This window comes from Xylona heveae, assembly GCF_001619985.1.
Source record: "Xylona heveae TC161 unplaced genomic scaffold L228scaffold_15, whole genome shotgun sequence".
Lineage (NCBI taxonomy): Eukaryota > Fungi > Ascomycota > Xylonomycetes > Xylonales > Xylonaceae > Xylona > Xylona heveae.
Genome location: NW_017264207.1, coordinates 88,280 through 106,644, shown reverse-complemented (window position 1 = coordinate 106,644; position 18,365 = coordinate 88,280). Strand labels below are relative to the sequence as shown.

Here is an 18,365-nt window from a genome sequence, read left to right as displayed (position 1 = left end):
GACATATTTTATCGGTCTTCGTTATGTTCACGATAACGAGATACCAATGAGTCTATTGCAAAACAGCAGAAGAGAATGAGGAGAAAGGAAATCGCATTTGAAAGAAAGAGAACAGATGTCTTATAATACTTCAGCAGATCCCCAAACTGTATGCGACTGGTCAGGGAAGAGCTCGGCGCGTAAATCAGCACCCTTGTCATTGACCCCGCGGTCTCACTTGCATCTGAACCACTCATCGTCACGGACGACAACGGATCTCCTCTTGAGCGAGTATCCATTCACGCAACGCAATTTGTGTACATGATGGATTGAATTTCTGACATGCACAGATCATCTTGTGTCCTAATTATTGTAAAATCTACTCCCTACCTAGGTTGTGGATACTCACTTTGAACACGCTATGTTGAGAACCTCCATGATGATTATATTTTTCTTGTCGTTCATCTACAGTCAGCTTTTCAATTTTTCATAGACCACAAGTACAATATCACGCTTATCACTTACACCAGATCTTACGCCGCAGCCAAGCTTGGATATGGGAGTACTCTACAAGTTGGCGATGCCGGGATCTCTGCTGCGTGTCTTGTTGAATCACGGCTCGTTCAAGCAAGCAACCCCCTGACAAAGCACACTTCCCAGGGACAACAAGTACAGAGTGTCAAAGGGATCGACCTCGCTGCAAGACTTCCCAAACGCAACCCATCGCGAGCTGAAAATCCACGAGCAAATCTTCAAAAGTCAATTATGTACATCCAGGGCAATGTTCCATCCGAGAGCTGTTTGATTCAAGCTGCAGAATCGATAACTTATACTGTACCGTATAAAAGGCTATAATAATCCGAAGTCGTCATACGCTCCGTTCGAGGGTTGTTTCAATCTTCCATAGACTCACAACGGTACGGTTTGAAAAACCCATCAGAGGTAGCAAAATATGGAAATCCAGTTGGAGAATATCATCATTTAATTCATGTCGCGGATAAATACAGCATAAAGATGAAACCGCATTAACCCACGCGCGAATCAATAATCCCACATGACATAGGAAAAACCGTTTCCCCCTTTAAATCTCATGTCTTTTTCCCATCTTGTGTTTCCACGCCTCGAATGGTGTTCTCAATATAAGCTCTCAATTTTGAAAAACCCGGCCAATTTGCCCACAAAACCATCGAGTTGGTGCGAAAACTTTTGGAATCATCATCATTCTCAACGCTCCACACAAATAAATCCCCAATGAAGAAACAGCTCCATACAAAGTGCATTTAAGCGACTTGCCTTCTTCTCTTGCCGACCTGGGCAGAGAAACCAGTCTTGATGGCAGACACACTACGCCGACTGCCGCACGAGTTGCAAGTAACGAAGTAAAGACGGTTTTCTCCCTTGTTAAGCTCGGTGTCGGGGGAACGGCACGTCTTGCAAGTGACATACTCGACTAAGAAAAAGAATCATTAGTGATTATTTTTAGACATCAAAGGATCAACAGGAACCACTCACCGATATATCGTCGCAGGACGTTCTCAATCTGCTTCTGCTGGAAACGACCCTTGATGACAAGTCGTCGGCTACCGTCAACACTACCGCTGGTACCCAATTCGGCGAACAAGAATTGGGTAACGTGCTCGTCACTTCGCTTCATCCGCTTGCAAATCTCGGGAATGTTGGCAAAAATGGTCTTCTTGTTGCCCTCACGCAGACACTGGGGAGGAGGAATCTTGTAGCTCTTGGAACCGCTCGAAGCAAGGTCGGGGTGGTGCGAGTGAAGCAAGCTGAAGAATCGGGACAGCAAAAGGTTGTAGTTGATGGGCTGAGTAGCGTCATGTGCCCAGATACCCGTTCCCTTCTCCATATCACCAGTGTCGACAGAGCCGTCCTCGGCAGCACCTTCGCCCTCACTCTCGCCAACTCCAGCCTGAGCGAGCTTGGCCTCGAAGTCGTCGGCGTCGGCGGTCTTGGTGGACTTCTTCTTCTTCTTCTTTTTCAGGGCAGTCGGGTCAAACTCGCCATCAGCAGCGGGGCTGGCCTCGTCACCGGCGTCCTCCTTGTCATCGTCCTTTGACTTCTTTGACTTCTTCTTTTTCTTGGCGAGGTCCTTGAACATGTCGGTGACTGCGTCGACATCCTTGTCCGCGGAGTCTAGCAGAAACACATACATTAGAGGATTTCTTTACATAAGATAGCTTGTGCTATAGATCCAAACGAGTTTGCTTACCAGCGGAGTGTCCCTCGGCGGTCTCCTTGTTCGTAATCGGCTCGGCTTGAGTTACATCGCCGTTGCTGTCAACGATGGTGGTGCCTTCGCTGAAAGCCACAGATTTTCTTGGCTTGGCGCTAGCCGCCTCCTAAGTTCCCTCCAGTCAGTACTGATACGAAAATGATTGAGATGATTATACGCGCTCAGGGTAAGTAATAAGGCGGATCGTGCATCTCATGCATCTCCTTTGTGCGGAGGGGCAAACTGCAGGGAACGCTTACAGTGTCCGCCATGATTGCGGTCAGCGCGAAAGAGCGCAAAGAATCAATAAGAATGTGTTGCTAAGTCCTACGACGGTCCGTAGGTCCGATTCTCCGTGAATCTGGCGATGAATAGGTGGAGCTGAAGTCAGGAAGTTGATGATCTATCGCCTCTAGGCTGTTAAGAACTTGACTCAAGAAGTCCTTCGCACTGATTATCTCACTCGCTTGTCAGCCAATCAGCGTCGCCCATCATGGAAATCCACCCAATGCTCGCCCCTTCAGATGACGATGAGCAGGGAAGCTCAAGCTGATCAGCGCAGTCGCCGACATTCAATAATTGCTTTCAACTGCTGGTCGGTCACATTTGAGGAGGGAAAGGAGATGCTATTATCGTGGATGAATAGGGCCAGAATCTTGAAATAAGAGCACGGCCTCTTCCTTCTTTGGCAGCATATACCCGCAATTGACCCAACAATTCCTGGCATCATGTCCATGTCCGCGTCGACTCCTTCTTTCATCGACGAGCCGTCGCCCTACTCCTCCAACGAGCACGATGATGTCGACTCTCTTCCAGAATCTGAAACATCCAGTTCTCTCGAAAGCGAAGAAGATTCGGATGCTGAGCGCGAATGGAGGGAAAGCTTGGAGCAGCTCGAGCTGCTTTTGACCATGGTTGTGGTCCCGTATCTGGGGAAATACTTTGGCCGAAAATGCGCGTACTGGGGTAAGTCGTCCGAGCTGTTTGATACTGTTTTATGGAGCAGAGCACTATAGAGATTGGACTGGTGCTAATAGTACCTATTCTCCAGGGTGGTCCAAATTCATGGAATGGAAGTATCCTGTCGAAGTGGTTGTCACTAGTCCAGCAGCATTCAAGGGCGCTGGTGCGGTCGAGGCAGCAGCGTCACTTTGAATATATTTTTTGTCTCAGAAAGGGAAGCAGCGCTCCTCTTTCGAACTCTCTTGTGTATTGTCGAAAGCTCGGATACGAGTTTCAAAGTCAAAATGGGCGGTCGGTACATTCGGTTTGGCGTTTTGGATTGTTTCAGCTGGCATTGCATATTGCATAGAATAATAAGGGTTTGAACTCTAGTTCAAATAGTGAAAATAGACATACCTCAGCGCAGGTGCTGACGACAATTCAATATACAAATTCAGAAAGTCTCAAGTGGTAACGGATACGAACACGTGGCTTCCATCTGCGCTCATTTTACAGGTCGGGTTTCTGTCGATTAGAGGCAGGTTAAAAATTGAACACATAGATCTTCCCAGACAATTGGGGCCGCATTTCCACGAAGATATGGAGAGTTGGACTTGATGAGATCGAGTTTAGAACACTGATAGCATAGGAGATTGGATTTCCTACATAGCACAAATTACGTTTCTGAGGGAGTAAGCAGGCGCAAAGTGTATGAGATTTGGTCTTTTCTGGTTAACAAAGCTTTCTATAGCACGTTGCATGCGCTGGAGGTGATCTAGCTTGGTGGGGTATTATTATTTACTTTTGATCCTGACGCATAGCGGAGAGAATGCGCGGCCCGCCGTTGACAGATTGATGACTAAGCAGCCAAACAAGGTTACCAAGCTACACGCCCAACTACCAAAACCGCGTTCCCCTTACAGTGAGTGTCTACGTGTAGTCTGCCGGCCTTTGGGTTCATCAATCACGAAATGGCAGACTCATCGTTGACTTTGAGGTTATGGCGACTCATAACTTTTCTGCTACTATTGACAAGCATTCCTTTGGCTTCTGCACTGAAGTTTGAGCTTCAAGCTCACCCGGGACCCGAGAGTGCCAAACAGGAGAGATGCATACGGAACTTTGTAGCTGCCGATACTCTTGTGGTGGTCACTGCAATTGTTGGAGGTAGCAAAGGCGATGGACAGATGGTTAACATGCGTGTAAGTGGTTTTATCAAAATTGCAGAGAAGGCGGTTGGCGCATCTTGTTGGGTGACCGAGCGCAACATCAAGGATACTTGTGGAGAAGAATAATTTCTAAACCTGGGATGACTGCAGATCAAGGACACTTTAGACAACGAGTATGGACGCCCTCGCGATATTGTAGGCGAGCGGAGAATGGCATTCACCTCGGCGGCGGATTCGGCTTTCGACGTTTGTTTCGAGAACGTCCTGACAAGCAGTACGAACGCCTTCAATTTATGCCCCCAAGCATGGTCGAGCTAACATGGCAATTGCTGCAAAGGACACGCTGTTATGAATCCGACCCGTTCTATCGAACTTGATGTCGACATTGGTGCTGATGCGCGGGACTGGTCTGCCATCCAAGCTGCCGAGAAGCTGAAGCCTGTTGAGACCGAGTTACGCCGCATCGAAGAGTTGGTTGGCGAAATTGTTCAGGAAATGGAGTACCTGAGATCGCGAGAGCAGAGACTTCGTGATACCAACGAGAGTACGAATGAACGAGTTAAATGGTTTGCATTTGGCACGATGGGAATGCTCGTAGGATTGGGAGCATGGCAGATTGTCTATCTTCGGGCATACTTCAGGTAGGTTGACAAGCATCACTTTGATGTGACTGCACTAGCGCTGACTGATGATACAGATCGAAGCATTTGATTTAAAAAGGAACAGCATATATAATGGTACGAAGCCCGTAATGGGCATGATAAAAATAATATCCATCGTCATGGAAAAATATTAGTTCTCGATCATCGGTCATGGACCTCAACTTGCTTGCATTTGCACGTCTTGATAAGGAAATCTCAGAAAGAAAATGGCACATGAAGAGGGTTACGAAGAAACAGTCTCAGTCCTCTTTTTCTTGTTTTGATTATGGTGATGAACAGTCAATATTAGGGCGATAGAGACATTAGCGCAACAAACCTTGGTCGCATGCAAGCTCTTGCCGGAGAAGATGGCTTCTTCAAGGTGAGTATTTGCCTCTGAGGCATTGTTGTATCCTGTCTCTAAAAGTGATACACGCTTTTTGAAATCAACGTCTAGATAAATACTTGAGTAAGCTTTGATGATGCCTTCCAGAAGTACGTGCTGTAGTTTTTGTTCTGAAAAGCAGGTCGAACCCTGACAAGGAAGACAAACTAGGCAAACTATCCTGTCGGTTATCTTCCCTGAGATCGAAAAATTGTTGAATTATCTGTTTACCTGATTACCAAATTGCCGAATTGCTCTGTAATTTCTAGAACATTTTGTCGTCCAGAGCATTCAGAGTACCACATCTGACCAGAAAGGGACATTGTCATGATGGGTCTTACAACACAGCACTTTCCAGACAAATTGAGCCTGCAGTGATGGCTCAGGGCAGACTTCTATCCACGGATAGAGAAAGGCGCTTCTTCTCCAAGAGTCAAAAATGTTCTAGCACGGAAAGATTTCACTGATATATCGTCACAATGGCGGCATTGTTTGAGATTATTATTGATGAGCAGCGAAGAGGAGTGATTGGTCTTTTACGTGCAACCAACTAGCTAGATGATCTTCTTGCTAGGATCCTTTTTGTGGCACTCTAGCTCTTATGTTTTACCCCACATGCTAATAGAGAAGCTGCAAGGCACGAGCATGAGCAAGCGATGACATCAATTTTTGAAACTCCAGCGGAGCATTGCACAAGAAGGACAATTTGGATAATGCATGCTTACTCATCCACCATTTGCCAACGAACTCGACTTCACTATCACGCCTTTTCCCAGAATCCTTACTGGATCTCATCCAAGCCTGTCGCAGTCGGTCTTGATCGCGACGGGTCGTCCCATTCTCATACCATGGCTGGTCAGACGTTTACCAGCCTTTCACACCGTCGTCTCCAAGCTGGACATAGCCAGACAGGGCTGGCTAGACGATGGAGACCTCCAATCCGGCCTCGAGATCGGCTTCTGTGCCGGCCAGATTGCATTCCTCGCTCTCATATCTCGAATCTACGAGGAATGTTCAGCCGACAAATGGCTGTTTGCGGAATGTCAAGTGCTTTCAACGCTTACAACTTTTGCCGTGATTTTTCACCATTCGTCGAGAAAGCAAACAATCGAATTGATCTGCGGACTAATCCAGATGATGGGCGGCCCCTAACGAAACGGTCTCTTCCAGACTGAGTCTGTCACAACCTATCCGACGAGATCCACTTCTCCAACACCTTCATAGGTATAGGTGAAGAGAGCATCCTAAGTTAGAGTTCTTATCGGCGGAACTCTACCGCAGAAAGATGACGAAGAACTGACACAGCCCATCTCCTGTACAAGTTAGAGTCGCACATTTCTTCAGTCCGAGATAGTCGTTGGATTTCCGTGTTCCGTCAGAAGATGTGGCGATAGCTCCCAAAAGTGGCAAGTGGAGATTTCACTGCAGTCGAAGTGCAACTGATCTTGATGATTTGTTGTGGCCAATCAACAATTGTGACTCTGCTTGGTCCCATTAACGTGTTGGCGAGCTTTTCCTTCCCACGCGGCTATCGCACACTCGCTCTTTCACTGAAATGGTGTATTTGGGCCGTTTGCGTCGTGCATGCATTGTGCAGGCTTCCCACATGTCAACCGGGGGTTTGCCGTGACAATTAGCGTGTCTGTTTCTTTTCGAGTCTATGGACTTGGTACATGACAAACGCCCTTTACCATGAATAGGAACAGAGAGTCGGATATGCAGAGCCTAGACATCGTCGCGGACAGTGCGTAGCTGGAGGGGCTGCCTCGCCCTAATTTCCTCTGGAATGTGGACCTGCGCCACTCTGTCAAAGAACCTGCGAACGGCACACTCAAAGCGACTCCAGCCTCCTTGAACAATGGCCGCTGCACGAAAGAGGAATGACCAACCCCTCCGAAGCCTTTCTAACCTGTCAGTCAAATCGTTATCGCTGGAGATTGTCTGCGATAGCGTCACTCCTTTCAGGTGATAGGGCACCTGTCGACCCCAACCCTAGTTCTTCCAACTATGGTTAGTATGCTAAATTTGGACGGGCTTGGAATACAGTGATCAGGAATGCCCTTATTGGGAAGGGAAGGCCAAAGCTCCAAAAGAGTTAAGTGAGAGAGGGAAAAGAAGGAGGTTGGGTAATTGGTCAAACGTTTTTCATGCAAAATTGATTATATATTTCTTCTATCGTTCTGTTTGTTTAGTTTTGCTTGTTTGCTTGCATTATCGTGTCGTTGATTTACACTTGCATTGCATTGCATTGCATACGCATCACCTTGCATTGGCGTGGGTGTGTTAGTTTCTTCTGATTGCACTCCTCATAGCCTTACCTTATCGAAGTTTCCCCAGCTTGCCTTAGCGGCAGGTCTAACCGTCACCACTTCCTCCCGCTTGTTGAGACGCCAAGGTGTTCCCGAACGACTACTTGCAGACTAGGGAAGTGCTTGACCATTTCGTGTCTTTTTCCCCTCCACAAGTTGTGTCGTCCCTTCGGTGCTAGTCGGACCGTTGGAGACCGTCTGATCTCCCGTCAGGAAAAGCCACCCAAACAAAGGGCTCACACCAGCTCGCAATAGCTCACAAATCCCCGCGGCCGCGCCATCGCGTCCCGCGACCCCCCTTTTGGAGAGTTTCGGAGCCCGCCAAGTGGTCCGTCTTTGATCGATAATCGGCCTGGACGGATAAGCGGGGTCGAAGCTCCCAGCGAGGGTGCCTATTCCTAGTTTCCGTCCACATCGAATACTACTCTGCGCCAGCTTTTTTGCTGTGGCTTTGAGGGCCGAGGTCCTTTCCTGCCAGGGTGGTGACTAGATCCTCCAGGTCATCCCAGAGACTATCATTCTCGTCTGGATCGCGCCTTCCAGATCTAGTGCAATGCACGGTACATCAAACCCCGCTGGCTTCCGCCATGCCGCCATTGATAATCTTGCTCTACCCGTCCCTGATGCAGCTCATTCCTCCTTCTTTCAAGATTCGTTGTTGATGACAGCCATCTCCAACGAAGAACTTTACCGCCTTGAAGGTCTTTTTGAACCCCCTCCGCCTACCTTTGTTAGTTTCCCGTCACCCTCTCCCGCGTCTCCAAGAAGGAGAACAAAGCTCAGCGCGCCGCCACACCAAGTGAGCCCTCACCGTACCTCTGAAATGGGGAAGAGAAAGGTCCACAAAAGCAACTCCCTCCCAGAGATGCCGCATTCATCACACTTTTCACCAGACGCTGGACTTTGGGATTCTTGGGCTCAGCGCTACGAAGCTGCGACTGTTCCATCATACCCACCACACATGACGGCCAGTCAGCCTCTATCGCCTCCGGCGTCAACCAAGCTGTCTCACTGCGACGAGCACGCAATGTTTGGCCTTCCCTCCGCACCTGGAGGGCCAGCTTTTCATGACTATAGCGCTGGCATCTCTCCGCGACCCAGCTTCAGCATCAGTGATGCGACTTCGCAAATTCAGTCGCCGCCTCTTTTGTCTCCCATGATTCCCGTCCAGCATCACCGCTCTTCTTCAGACTCTGTTGCATTCGCCAGTGGCCACCTTCATCACACCCAGCCTATTCAGCAGATTCCGGCATGGCCACAAAATTCCCTCGAATCATTAGATTTTGGCTACAGCGCACCCTCATCCTTTAACACGAGCCCTGCCCAGCAATGGTGGGGTCCCTCAACGCCTCTTTCTCATAGTTATGCATCCTCTAGCGACCTCATGACGAGCAAAGGAGAAGAGCATTCGGACATTGCTTCTCTCACGCAGGCGTCCTTTTCAACGGGCACAGAAGACCTCGCGACTCAGGGCTTGTTGATCCAATGCGATCCTTCCTCTGATGCATCGGGCGACTTTCTCGGTCAGGGCATGTCGATGGGTGCCACATACTATGTGACAACCTCACCACCGCCTGCGCCAGTTGTCGTTGCTAGTTCGGGAAGTCGCACGCCGCAGACTCAGCAGCGATCACCTCGAACGCCAGCGCTGTCACCATCCGCACCAGCCCGCGTTCGCAAAAACCCGCGTCAACCGAAACGCAAGCAGAACGCTCCAACCCCGACTCCTCCAATGCCTTCAACTGGATTCGTCAACTTTACCCCAAGCGACAGCAGGAAGATACTGACGGGCGTCGCTCCCTCTGGTAGCTCCAAGACCAAAGCGCGCCGGGCAAAGGAAGCAGAGGCTCGCCGGCGACACCTCAGCGAGGCGGCGATCCGTGCGGTAGAACAAGCCGGCGGAAACCTTGAGCTTCTTCAGAATTTCGTCGAGTGCCTCGACGAATAAAGCTCCCAAGTCGCAGCTTACATTGCGCAATTGTTCTGGGCGCTTTTTAAACATTAATATTACCTTTTTTTTTTCTCTCTTCTTTTATCGTTCGATTCCCCGACTGAAAGTCATAATGCGCACTACTTTTGGTTTATCAAGGCATATTTATTTTTGCTCTGCTCATTGCGTTTTGATGTGTTCCATTCAGCCTCGTTTACAGTCTCTACATTTCTTCATGTTTTTCGCCTAAGCAAGGGCGTTACAGTATTGTACCGACAACTTTGTTTGGAGTCGAGGGGAATGAGTGAGCCAGTTGAAAAGTTGGCGTTATCTCGATACCAAGTCACATTCCTTTTTTCTCCTTCTGCTGAGTGCGCGGTCCAACTGCTTCCTCTCGGTCTTGCAATATTTGCACCATGGGCGCCCAATGCAAGGTCAAAGGGTGCAAATGCTGACGGTAGTGGCTGCGGCACGTGTTGGTGATGACCGAAGCACTCTAAGCGCTACTTCAACAACCAGCATGCCCCTGCAGATTTGTGTTACCGACACAGGAGTGATGGTTTTCCCTTTTTCTCCTTTCTTTTTCTCCTTTCTTTTTAATTATTCTATTTTTGGACCATGGAACCTTTGTTCAAAGGGTTCCTTTGGGCATTCTCGACCAACACTGGCTAGCGACGGGGAAAACTCAACCTGTCAAAGAAGTTTATAGGAACAAAGAGGATAATCATCCACCCACGTCAAAGTGACAGGGGTTAACAGTCAGGAACGGCCGCCTGACCTGTCATCCCTGCCATGGCGATTTGTGCGTACGATTATTCTTTTTTCTTTTTACTTCTTCTTCTTCTTCTTCCTTTTTAACATCCCTGCTGGGCTTGTTGTTTTGGTTAGTTCCCGCTATATATTACCTGTTACCTTTATCAGGGTAGACCATAGTCAAAAACCCGGGAATTTATATATTCTATTTTCCAATTCACTTTGACTGTCATCGATGCCGTGTGACTTGTCTAGATGAGTCTGGTTCTTTGTGTTTTGTGTCCACCTGTCATGTAGTGTCACTGTGTAACCGTCAATCTGTCAAGTAAATCTTGATCACCTGACGAGACCCCTAGTACAATGATATACGACAAATGTCTAATGATCAAAGTTTCCTTACTTTTCCATTCTGTGCCGCGTCCTCTGTGATACAATATGCAGTGATTCTTCATTTCTTTAATAACTTATCTGTCGTTTTGATCTTATGCTGTACGACGTGATACAGACTTATGCCCTGGTCTTTGTGCTCTACTGCTTTACAGCCTCGCATCCTACAGCTACTACGTATGTCTGCCGCCTACTACTTGCTATATTCTGTCAGTGCGGCACACTTGATGCTCCGAAGATCCGAGGATCCGAAAATTCCGAGACATCCGAGTTCTCTCAACCACCATAATCCTTTTTTGAGTCTCAACTACACAGTTACACATTTACCTATTCTACCCTCCTATCCTGATATGAAACGTGACTGTTGGATTTTCATCTTTCCTTCTTGTCTTTATTTCAATCCTTTTTTTTAAATGATTTTATCTCTTTTGCAGTGCTCCTATCGTGAGAAATCTACTCTCTGCGTATCTCGTAGGCCATCAAGGTCCTCGGGTTCTCCGATTCCTCGTCACTCCTCACTCCTCGAAACCGACTCGTACTATGAGACGTGGTGTGCCTGGTCTGCCATCCGCCACCCATCATCCCCCAGCCCAGCGGCACTGCACGTCGGGATTGTTATCGTAGATTATAGAGCTTATCCCACGAGCATGTGAATTGATGCGTTTAATACGCTGAAACTGATGGATTTACAACTTGTCTCCCCGGCCCAGGATTCTGAAGCGGCGAGAATGACGAGTCCCTTGTAACATCAACACCACTACCTACCTAACTAGAATATATCGCATCGTTTGGTTCCGAGGCCTAACATGTTGAGATATGTTGAGGTTTAGTCACAGATTGATGCATCAGATCATTGTCAGTAAAGAGAAGCGGATAAGGGATAATTATCGGAACGACATACCGGCATGGGTATAACTCATGCACATAACGTACGAATCCTCTGCAAACTTGAAGGTTGGATGAGTATGAGTACAAGTAGTGTGCAGTTGACGGGCCGATGAGCAGACAGTCAACAGGACAGCTACCATGGGAATAGACCAGAAAACGACTTGGACTATTTCGCTGCTAGAAGTTGTAGGGTCATGCTCAATGACCATGGTAGGAGTATTTGTCAATGCTACTCATCCAGGTCTAGGTCCAGGTCCCAAAGTCCAAAAGAGATCAGTGGTACTATGGGTAGACTGTAGGATCGCGTCAGTGTCTAAGGTAGATAGGTTCCATTCTCCGAGTGGATGACGAGCACATACCACGTACTGTATCAGTTGTGTGGCATACGTGCAGGGTTAGGTGAAAGACCATCAAAAAAGATACCTCGGTCCCCGCAGACATTTTACACTAAAATCTGCTCAATCAGGCGGTTCCTTGGGGTCTTAAGCTTTATACAGTTTAACCGTATTACGTTCCCGACTAAGAGCGGACAGAACCGGGGACGGGGCAAGTATGGATCTTGGTATGCTGTTGTCCACAGACAACTAAAGGTGTCCTACTATTCTACAGTTGTTCAAGGATAAATATTCAAGCAGTCGAGAAATAATCTGCGGAATATGAGAATTAAAAGAATATGAGTAGCTATAGGTACTCTCTAAGTCTCTTGAGTAAGGTATGTTATATCTCAGCCTCATATATCAAAAGGACTTGGCAGTGCACGAGCCGAGGCTAAAAGGGCAAGACCGGCTAAGGTACAAGGATGTGCTCATGATCTTCCGTACTAGCATCTTTCTCCGAGGAACTTTAAAACTCTATTGAAGTGTGGGAGAAGTACTCCCCGGCACAATTACAGACAAGGAGTACAAGCAACTTAGGTACTTGGGCCAAGAAGGGGCAAAGATGATCGACAACGATCGACGGAGCCTTGCGACGAGTGCCTGAGGATCGCAGCGCCCTGAACACCATCATTGCGCGTAGACACTCCGATAGACTGTAAAGAGTACAAGCAGCACGGGTCGGGGGCAAGGACGTGGTCACCGTGGGGAGGGATGGGTAGCCTGACGACCCTGACCCCTATGGGATAATTGTCGCTGAAATTCTCGGTACACTAAACCTTGAAGGACGCTCGAGCTCAGCTGAAAAACATTACCACGGTACAGTTGGTTGCTCCAGTAGTGGACGGCATCTCCGGAGATGAGGCGCATAAGGCATCGACACTAAATTACCCTTTTTTCTGCAAATCTTCGGAAGAAAAAAAAACTTTAATCAGTACCTTGCGGATGTGCGGCAAAACGAACTGCGCAACGCAATTGCCCGTCTCCGCCACGGTACGGACAAACGTACTAAAAGATCGAAACCCTCCACATTTCGATAAGGTTGCATGTGGAGAGCGCAACCTTATCGATATGTGGAGGGCGACGTTGCTTGGCATTAGACAATACTGTTGCACTTGATCCATCCATTTCGGGCGTGTATATCCCGAGACGGGCGACAGTTCAACGCCATGCAATGCCAAGATCAACCTGTCTTCGAGCTGATCTGGAAAACTGACACAGTATAGTACACTGGAAAACGTGCTAGTATTCTAATGGAAAGAATTTGCGAGTCAACGATTAAATAGCGCAGCGGGATTCACACGGCGAGAAAAACCGCCCAGATAGGAAAAAGCAGTCACGCGCGTCAAAGCAAGTGCACGGTATGGGCATTGATTGCTAAAACACAAACTAACGTTACTGTAACGCTGTACTGTAGCGATTCAGAGAAGTATCTATTCACAGACGGGTAATCGATGCCGAAAAAAAATTTGAAGCATATCAAACAGCTAAGCAAGCAATTAAGAATAAGCAAGCATGCGTATGGGTATGTTACTGCGTCGACATGAATGCAATGAAAACCAAACATTGCCAAGTAACTGTAGGGAAAGAAAACCATTGTACGGCATAAACACGATGAGTACAGGGAAATTACATGACCTATCTGCGCCCTGTAATGATGCAATGGATATCATGCAGGATGCTAGTAAACGCGGAAAAAGAAAACAACGGCGAAAATAACACAAACGTAGACAGTACCTCTTAATTTATCCTGCGGCCCCATTCGACATCTTGTTTGCTGATCCATTATTTTGACCGAGCCCATTTGCCAGACCAGAACTGTCCGACTCATTCATCTTGACTTGATGACCATTTCCATTCATCGCAAATGTCCGTGGATCTTGCGCCTCGCGTATCTCCTGTCGGTGTTTGCGGAATACTCGATCAAAGGGCGTTCCGCGGTGCTTGGCCTTGAGAGCCTTATCCGCCTGGTCGACATTCTCAAATGCTCCGAAAAATTCCCACTTGCGTTTTTCACGTTGCGCTCGAGCTCGACCTCGGATCCCTTGCTTTCTCGTCCGCTCACATTCTTGACGAATTGCGTCTACGACGTCCCAACTTTCCCGTACTCTGGCAAAAATCCTCTCTTTCCCTTGGGGAGTCAGATGGCGAATCTGTTTCTGCCCCTCGATAATGCGAGCTCGTCGAATACTATGCTCCGCGTACCGGTCTTTGACCATCTCCTTGTGAATGCCTTTAAGCGCATAGCCGAACGGGCCAACTATTGCGGAAATGTCTTTCAAAACAAAGCCGCCAACTCCTCTTGCAACGCCTTTTGCGAATCCAGGTGTGCCGCTTTTACGTGCACCATTATACGGTTGCATGACAACTCCCGTCCAGCCGTCCCAGATACCGTATACGAATTCTCCGCCAGCAGCACGCATGCCAGATTTGAACCCAGTGATGCGGGGAGCTCGCCGCACTGTTTTATCTCCGTAGAGCCTTGGGGCATTGTGAAAGCCTTGTCCGAGAGCAAGGAGAAAGTTCATAGGGGCTAAAAGCATCATTATTTGTGAGCAGGAAATATTCAAAGAGGAAAAGCATCATTGGTGTCAATATACCTTTTGCAATTGCCGCGCCAGTCTGCCCAAGCCCTCTGCTCGTTTCTGTGGCGATATCTTGTGCCAACTCATGCGCGAGCTCGTGGACAAAATGATCTGGTACATCATTTGAGACATCGTTGCTATCATTTGAATCAAGGCCTTGCAGATTATTCTGCAGCGCTTCCAAAACATTACTGCGACCTTGATGGCTTGGCGGAAGACTTTCCACAATGCCACCATTTGACACAGCATTTGCTTCGCCGTTCTCCTTTGGCTTCCCCTTGGCTTGCCTCTTGACAGCAACAGCTTCTGGAGGTTTTCCTGAGCGAGCGCTCCTTCGATGTTTCTTAGACAAGCGCCGAAGGAGGTGGCGCTTTTGCTTCACTTTCTTGATCAGACGTACAGGTACTCCACCTACGCCCCTCGCTGCCCCGGCGAAAGACTGAAATAGTGCGGATCCTATGCCGGTCAAAGGCTCACCAGGCCCTTCAAAATCGTTCCATTCGCAATGGCGCAGAAGCTCAAGGTCTTTCCAAGTCAAATACTTCCTCTCCACGAGAGTCTCTGCCGCCAATGGTGACAATCTAATATGACTTTCTCGAAATCTCCAAGAGGCGACCTGGTCGTGTAGGATGGAGCAACGCATTGAAACATCGCCTCGCAAAGGCAGACGTCGATGGAAAGACTCGACAGCATTCCTCGCACCATCCCCCTCTGCGGCGATGGCATCTGCCAGCTTCTTGGCATTTTCCTGGGCCGTATCGGTCAGGCATTCTTTAATACCCTCAGCCAAACTGTCCACGGTAAGGTTTTTGTATGGAACGGGGGCCTTGGCGCCGGCTTGAGAACGCGCAGCCATCGCTCCCCAGAATGATTGGTCGCCGAAGAAGGGGACTATCATCGTCGGCTTTCCGCACTTGAACCCGATAGCAGTCGTGCCAGCGCCACCATGATGTACAACGGCCCGCACCTTAGGAAATAACCAGTCATGAGGCGTGTTGTCTAGCATGAAAATATTCTCGGGCACGTTGCCCTCGTGTCCAAGACCTCCCCAGCCTTTGTTAACAAGGGCACGCACCCCCACCTTTTTAACTGCTTCGAAAATCAACTGTGTAAATTTATCCGGGTCGTCGATCACAATACTACCAAAGCCAATATAAATTGGAGGCGGGCCTGCATCAAGAAACTTGACCAGGTCATCTGGCGGTTTAAAATTGGATGCCAAGTCAAGGAAAACAAACCCCGCAATATCTATTTCAGGCCCCCAGTCGTCTGGCTTAGGGACTAGTCCTGGAGACCATAGGTACGTATAAGGAACCTTGAGTCTGTATAATTGACCGGGTGCCCAGAGCGTGGAGACCGGCTCCAGTCCAAGTGTATCCACACGGAATCGATTCACAAGGTCACCAAGCCTTCGTGACGATTAGCCAAATCCGTAGTGTCAAGTCCGTATCGCACTCACCCTTGCCATGTCATCAACTCAACAAGAGGATAGCTCATGAAGTTCGTGTAATTGGTGTCCATATTAGTTCTTTTGATATTTGCGAGCGGATGTGGAAATTTCTGTGTGGGAGAATACGGAAAAGTAAACATCAAATGAAGAGGGACACCTAGTCTCTCGGCACAGTGAATGTGTGCAAAGCAAGGAGGGTTAGCAATGATGGCATCCGCAACAAACGCCCTTTTAGTGCCCACTAGGAAAAGAGGTTCAGCAGGAGGACACCGGAAGCGCAATCGGAGTAGACTAACTCATTTTCAAATTTGCAATGTCTTTCTCATCGTCAGTAGCATTTATACATGCTCTCCAGAATCCTTGAAACATCTCAAACATCTGATCCCGGCGACGTCCTATCTCACCGGCTTTGACCGTGGCGACCGAAGGAATGAGCCCCGGATTTTTGACCATGAAAGCCATCAACTCTGCCGGATCACCACCGACCGAGAAGAATTCAAGCTTACTATCTTGCTCGATAAACTTCTTAAAGGCTGGATGGGTGGCAATACGAACGCGATGTCCATGTTCCTCTTTGAGGAGCTTCCCAATTCTAAGAAAGGGTTGAATGTCGCCACGTGAGCCAATGACCATGATAACAATATTCAAGCGTGGAGGAGGCAAGGATTTGTAAGTGGATGAGGCTGGCGATGGGCTGCGCTCATCGGAGCCGTCTCGAATGGAAGATATTGGCTGCGTCGCCTCGCCGTTGTCGTGGCGAAAGCTTCACACATGTAAGTATATGAAAGCAAAACATTCCGAGGGAACCTTCACTCACTGGCGTTTGATTGTGGCGCCCAAAGCCTTTGCCAAATATCCATTATTGGAAGCATCATGGAGAGAGATGTTCAACCGGCCATCCTTTTTGGAGACCCTACCCCTGGTCTGGTACTCCCCGTTGCCCACCGAGAGCTTCCTATAAGGATCGGAATCCGTCTTTTGTTTTTTGACTCTTTGGCTATCCAATGTCTCTTGTCTGACTGGCTCTCTTCTTCTCGGTTTTGGTGATTCCGCACGGGTTGAGGAAGTTGAGCTTTGAGAAAGTGAATCCGAATCGGACTCAAGGCCTCCACGAGCTGAAAGCCAAGGGCGAAGAGGGCGTGCGCCTCCAGTCACTCTTCGTGTTAAAGCGAATAACGAGCTTGTAGGGCCAAGCGGGGGCCGTTCAGTTTCCCATCTCCTTATAGCGGGTCGAAATGGATCCGAATTTTTAGGCTCGTTCACTTTCGGTGGTTTCGGCGCGGGATCTGCTTCAATTCCCTTTTCAGGAGATGTTCCATCTAAAAAGGATGAACTATTTGACGGTCCTTCGTGCTCGTCATCTGAATCTGGATAGGGGAAATCGATAGCCGGCGGTATCCGAGTTGGGACAACTGAACCATCGGCATCGCGAAGCGTCGCCATCTTAAGGACCCTTATCTCAGTATATCACAAATGCGAAGAAATGAGTTACTTACGAGTGTTTGTTGGGTGACAGTGCTGTCGTGTCTGAAGCTCTAATAGCGAGCACCACCGGAAACAAAAAAAAAGCCAAGCCGAATGCCTTAGGCTCAAAACTTTATCAGGGGAGTGCACAACAAAGGAAACATGGGTATAGGTTCCTGACAAATAAGGCGGCCTGAGCAGAAATTTGAACGGTGAATTAATGAGCGGCCGAAATGCCTCGAACAGGCGGAAGAGGCGCGGACCCAAGAATCCGGAAATTCTTCCGTGTCCCTGTCTGCGAGTTTGGAAAGGTACTGCGATGAAGACGAATACCGGGAAAAGATTGAGGATTACAATAGGGTACGATAGGAAGCAAGAACGCGGTCATCGTCATTGCTGTCTTGACGTTCTCCCGCTGGGAAGTTTGGTCTCGTGGTAACATAAGCCCTGCTGTCTCAAAGAACTAGCAGCATTTCATCAATTTTGGAGAGCAAACGACCAATGTGTGCCTTCCCCGGCCCCCCCATGCCCATGGATGCTCTTCGGAAGCTCGGGACCAGTGTGCGGGATGATCTCATTGCGATACATGGTATACTGGGACGTGCCTGAGCTGGTACCTTGTCATCGCTCTTTAACAGGCAGTACTTTCCACTTGGCCTGCACTTCGCTGTCCGACAATGTAACGTCTCGGCAGTAGTCGGCATTTGATACTTTACTGTCAGGGTTCATCCGTCAAGGAATTCTAGCCCCGAAGCCGCTAAACCCGAGTCTAAATTCCAATCAGGAAATCAAGTCAAAGCCCAAGCCGCTTCCTTCCAAATAGATACAAGCGAAATGACCAACTCTGTCGGATCGACATCATCCGTAAATCACGATGTG

The 18,365-nt window shown here is 48.4% G+C and overlaps 6 protein-coding genes across 6 annotated transcripts; 4 read left to right on the top strand and 2 right to left on the bottom strand.

Moving 5' to 3' along the window:
• Window positions 1–1,259: 1,259 nt before the first annotated feature.
• On the bottom strand, window positions 1,260–2,481 carry L228DRAFT_271591 (hypothetical protein; the record flags this gene model as incomplete). Its single annotated transcript, XM_018335550.1, has 4 exons — window positions 1,260–1,429; window positions 1,492–2,130; window positions 2,207–2,336; window positions 2,470–2,481. The coding sequence occupies 4 exons, from the start codon at window positions 2,479–2,481 to the stop codon at window positions 1,260–1,262; spliced, it is 951 nt and encodes a 316-aa protein (XP_018184513.1).
• Window positions 2,482–2,754: 273 nt separating this feature from the next.
• L228DRAFT_251494 (hypothetical protein) lies at window positions 2,755–3,613 on the top strand. The gene is made up of 2 exons (XM_018333569.1): window positions 2,755–3,175; window positions 3,261–3,613. Exons 1-2 carry the CDS (start codon window positions 2,938–2,940, stop codon window positions 3,362–3,364), a joined length of 342 nt encoding a protein of 113 aa, XP_018184512.1. The 5' UTR covers window positions 2,755–2,937; the 3' UTR covers window positions 3,365–3,613.
• A 459-nt stretch (window positions 3,614–4,072) lies between these two features.
• Window positions 4,073–5,420, top strand: L228DRAFT_225097 (hypothetical protein). Its single transcript, XM_018330370.1, has 4 exons — window positions 4,073–4,353; window positions 4,471–4,594; window positions 4,658–4,961; window positions 5,018–5,420. The coding sequence occupies exons 1-4, from the start codon at window positions 4,123–4,125 to the stop codon at window positions 5,034–5,036; spliced, it is 678 nt and encodes a 225-aa protein (XP_018184511.1). The 5' UTR covers window positions 4,073–4,122; the 3' UTR covers window positions 5,037–5,420.
• Window positions 5,421–5,829: 409 nt separating this feature from the next.
• On the top strand, window positions 5,830–6,658 carry L228DRAFT_51404 (hypothetical protein). Its single transcript, XM_018336663.1, has one exon. The coding sequence runs from the start codon at window positions 6,003–6,005 to the stop codon at window positions 6,519–6,521; it is 519 nt and encodes a 172-aa protein (XP_018184510.1). The 5' UTR covers window positions 5,830–6,002; the 3' UTR covers window positions 6,522–6,658.
• A 2,264-nt stretch (window positions 6,659–8,922) lies between these two features.
• Window positions 8,923–9,852, top strand: L228DRAFT_251490 (hypothetical protein). Its single transcript, XM_018333568.1, has one exon. The coding sequence runs from the start codon at window positions 9,040–9,042 to the stop codon at window positions 9,601–9,603; it is 564 nt and encodes a 187-aa protein (XP_018184509.1). The 5' UTR covers window positions 8,923–9,039; the 3' UTR covers window positions 9,604–9,852.
• A 3,420-nt stretch (window positions 9,853–13,272) lies between these two features.
• Window positions 13,273–17,935, bottom strand: L228DRAFT_225093 (glycosyltransferase family 1 protein). Its single transcript, XM_018330369.1, has 6 exons — window positions 17,519–17,935; window positions 16,840–17,465; window positions 16,319–16,785; window positions 16,032–16,263; window positions 14,588–15,981; window positions 13,273–14,520 (listed from the first exon to the last, which is right to left on the bottom strand). Exons 2-6 carry the CDS (start codon window positions 17,463–17,465, stop codon window positions 13,733–13,735), a joined length of 3,507 nt encoding a protein of 1,168 aa, XP_018184508.1. The 5' UTR covers window positions 17,519–17,935; the 3' UTR covers window positions 13,273–13,732.
• Window positions 17,936–18,365: the final 430 nt, after the last annotated feature.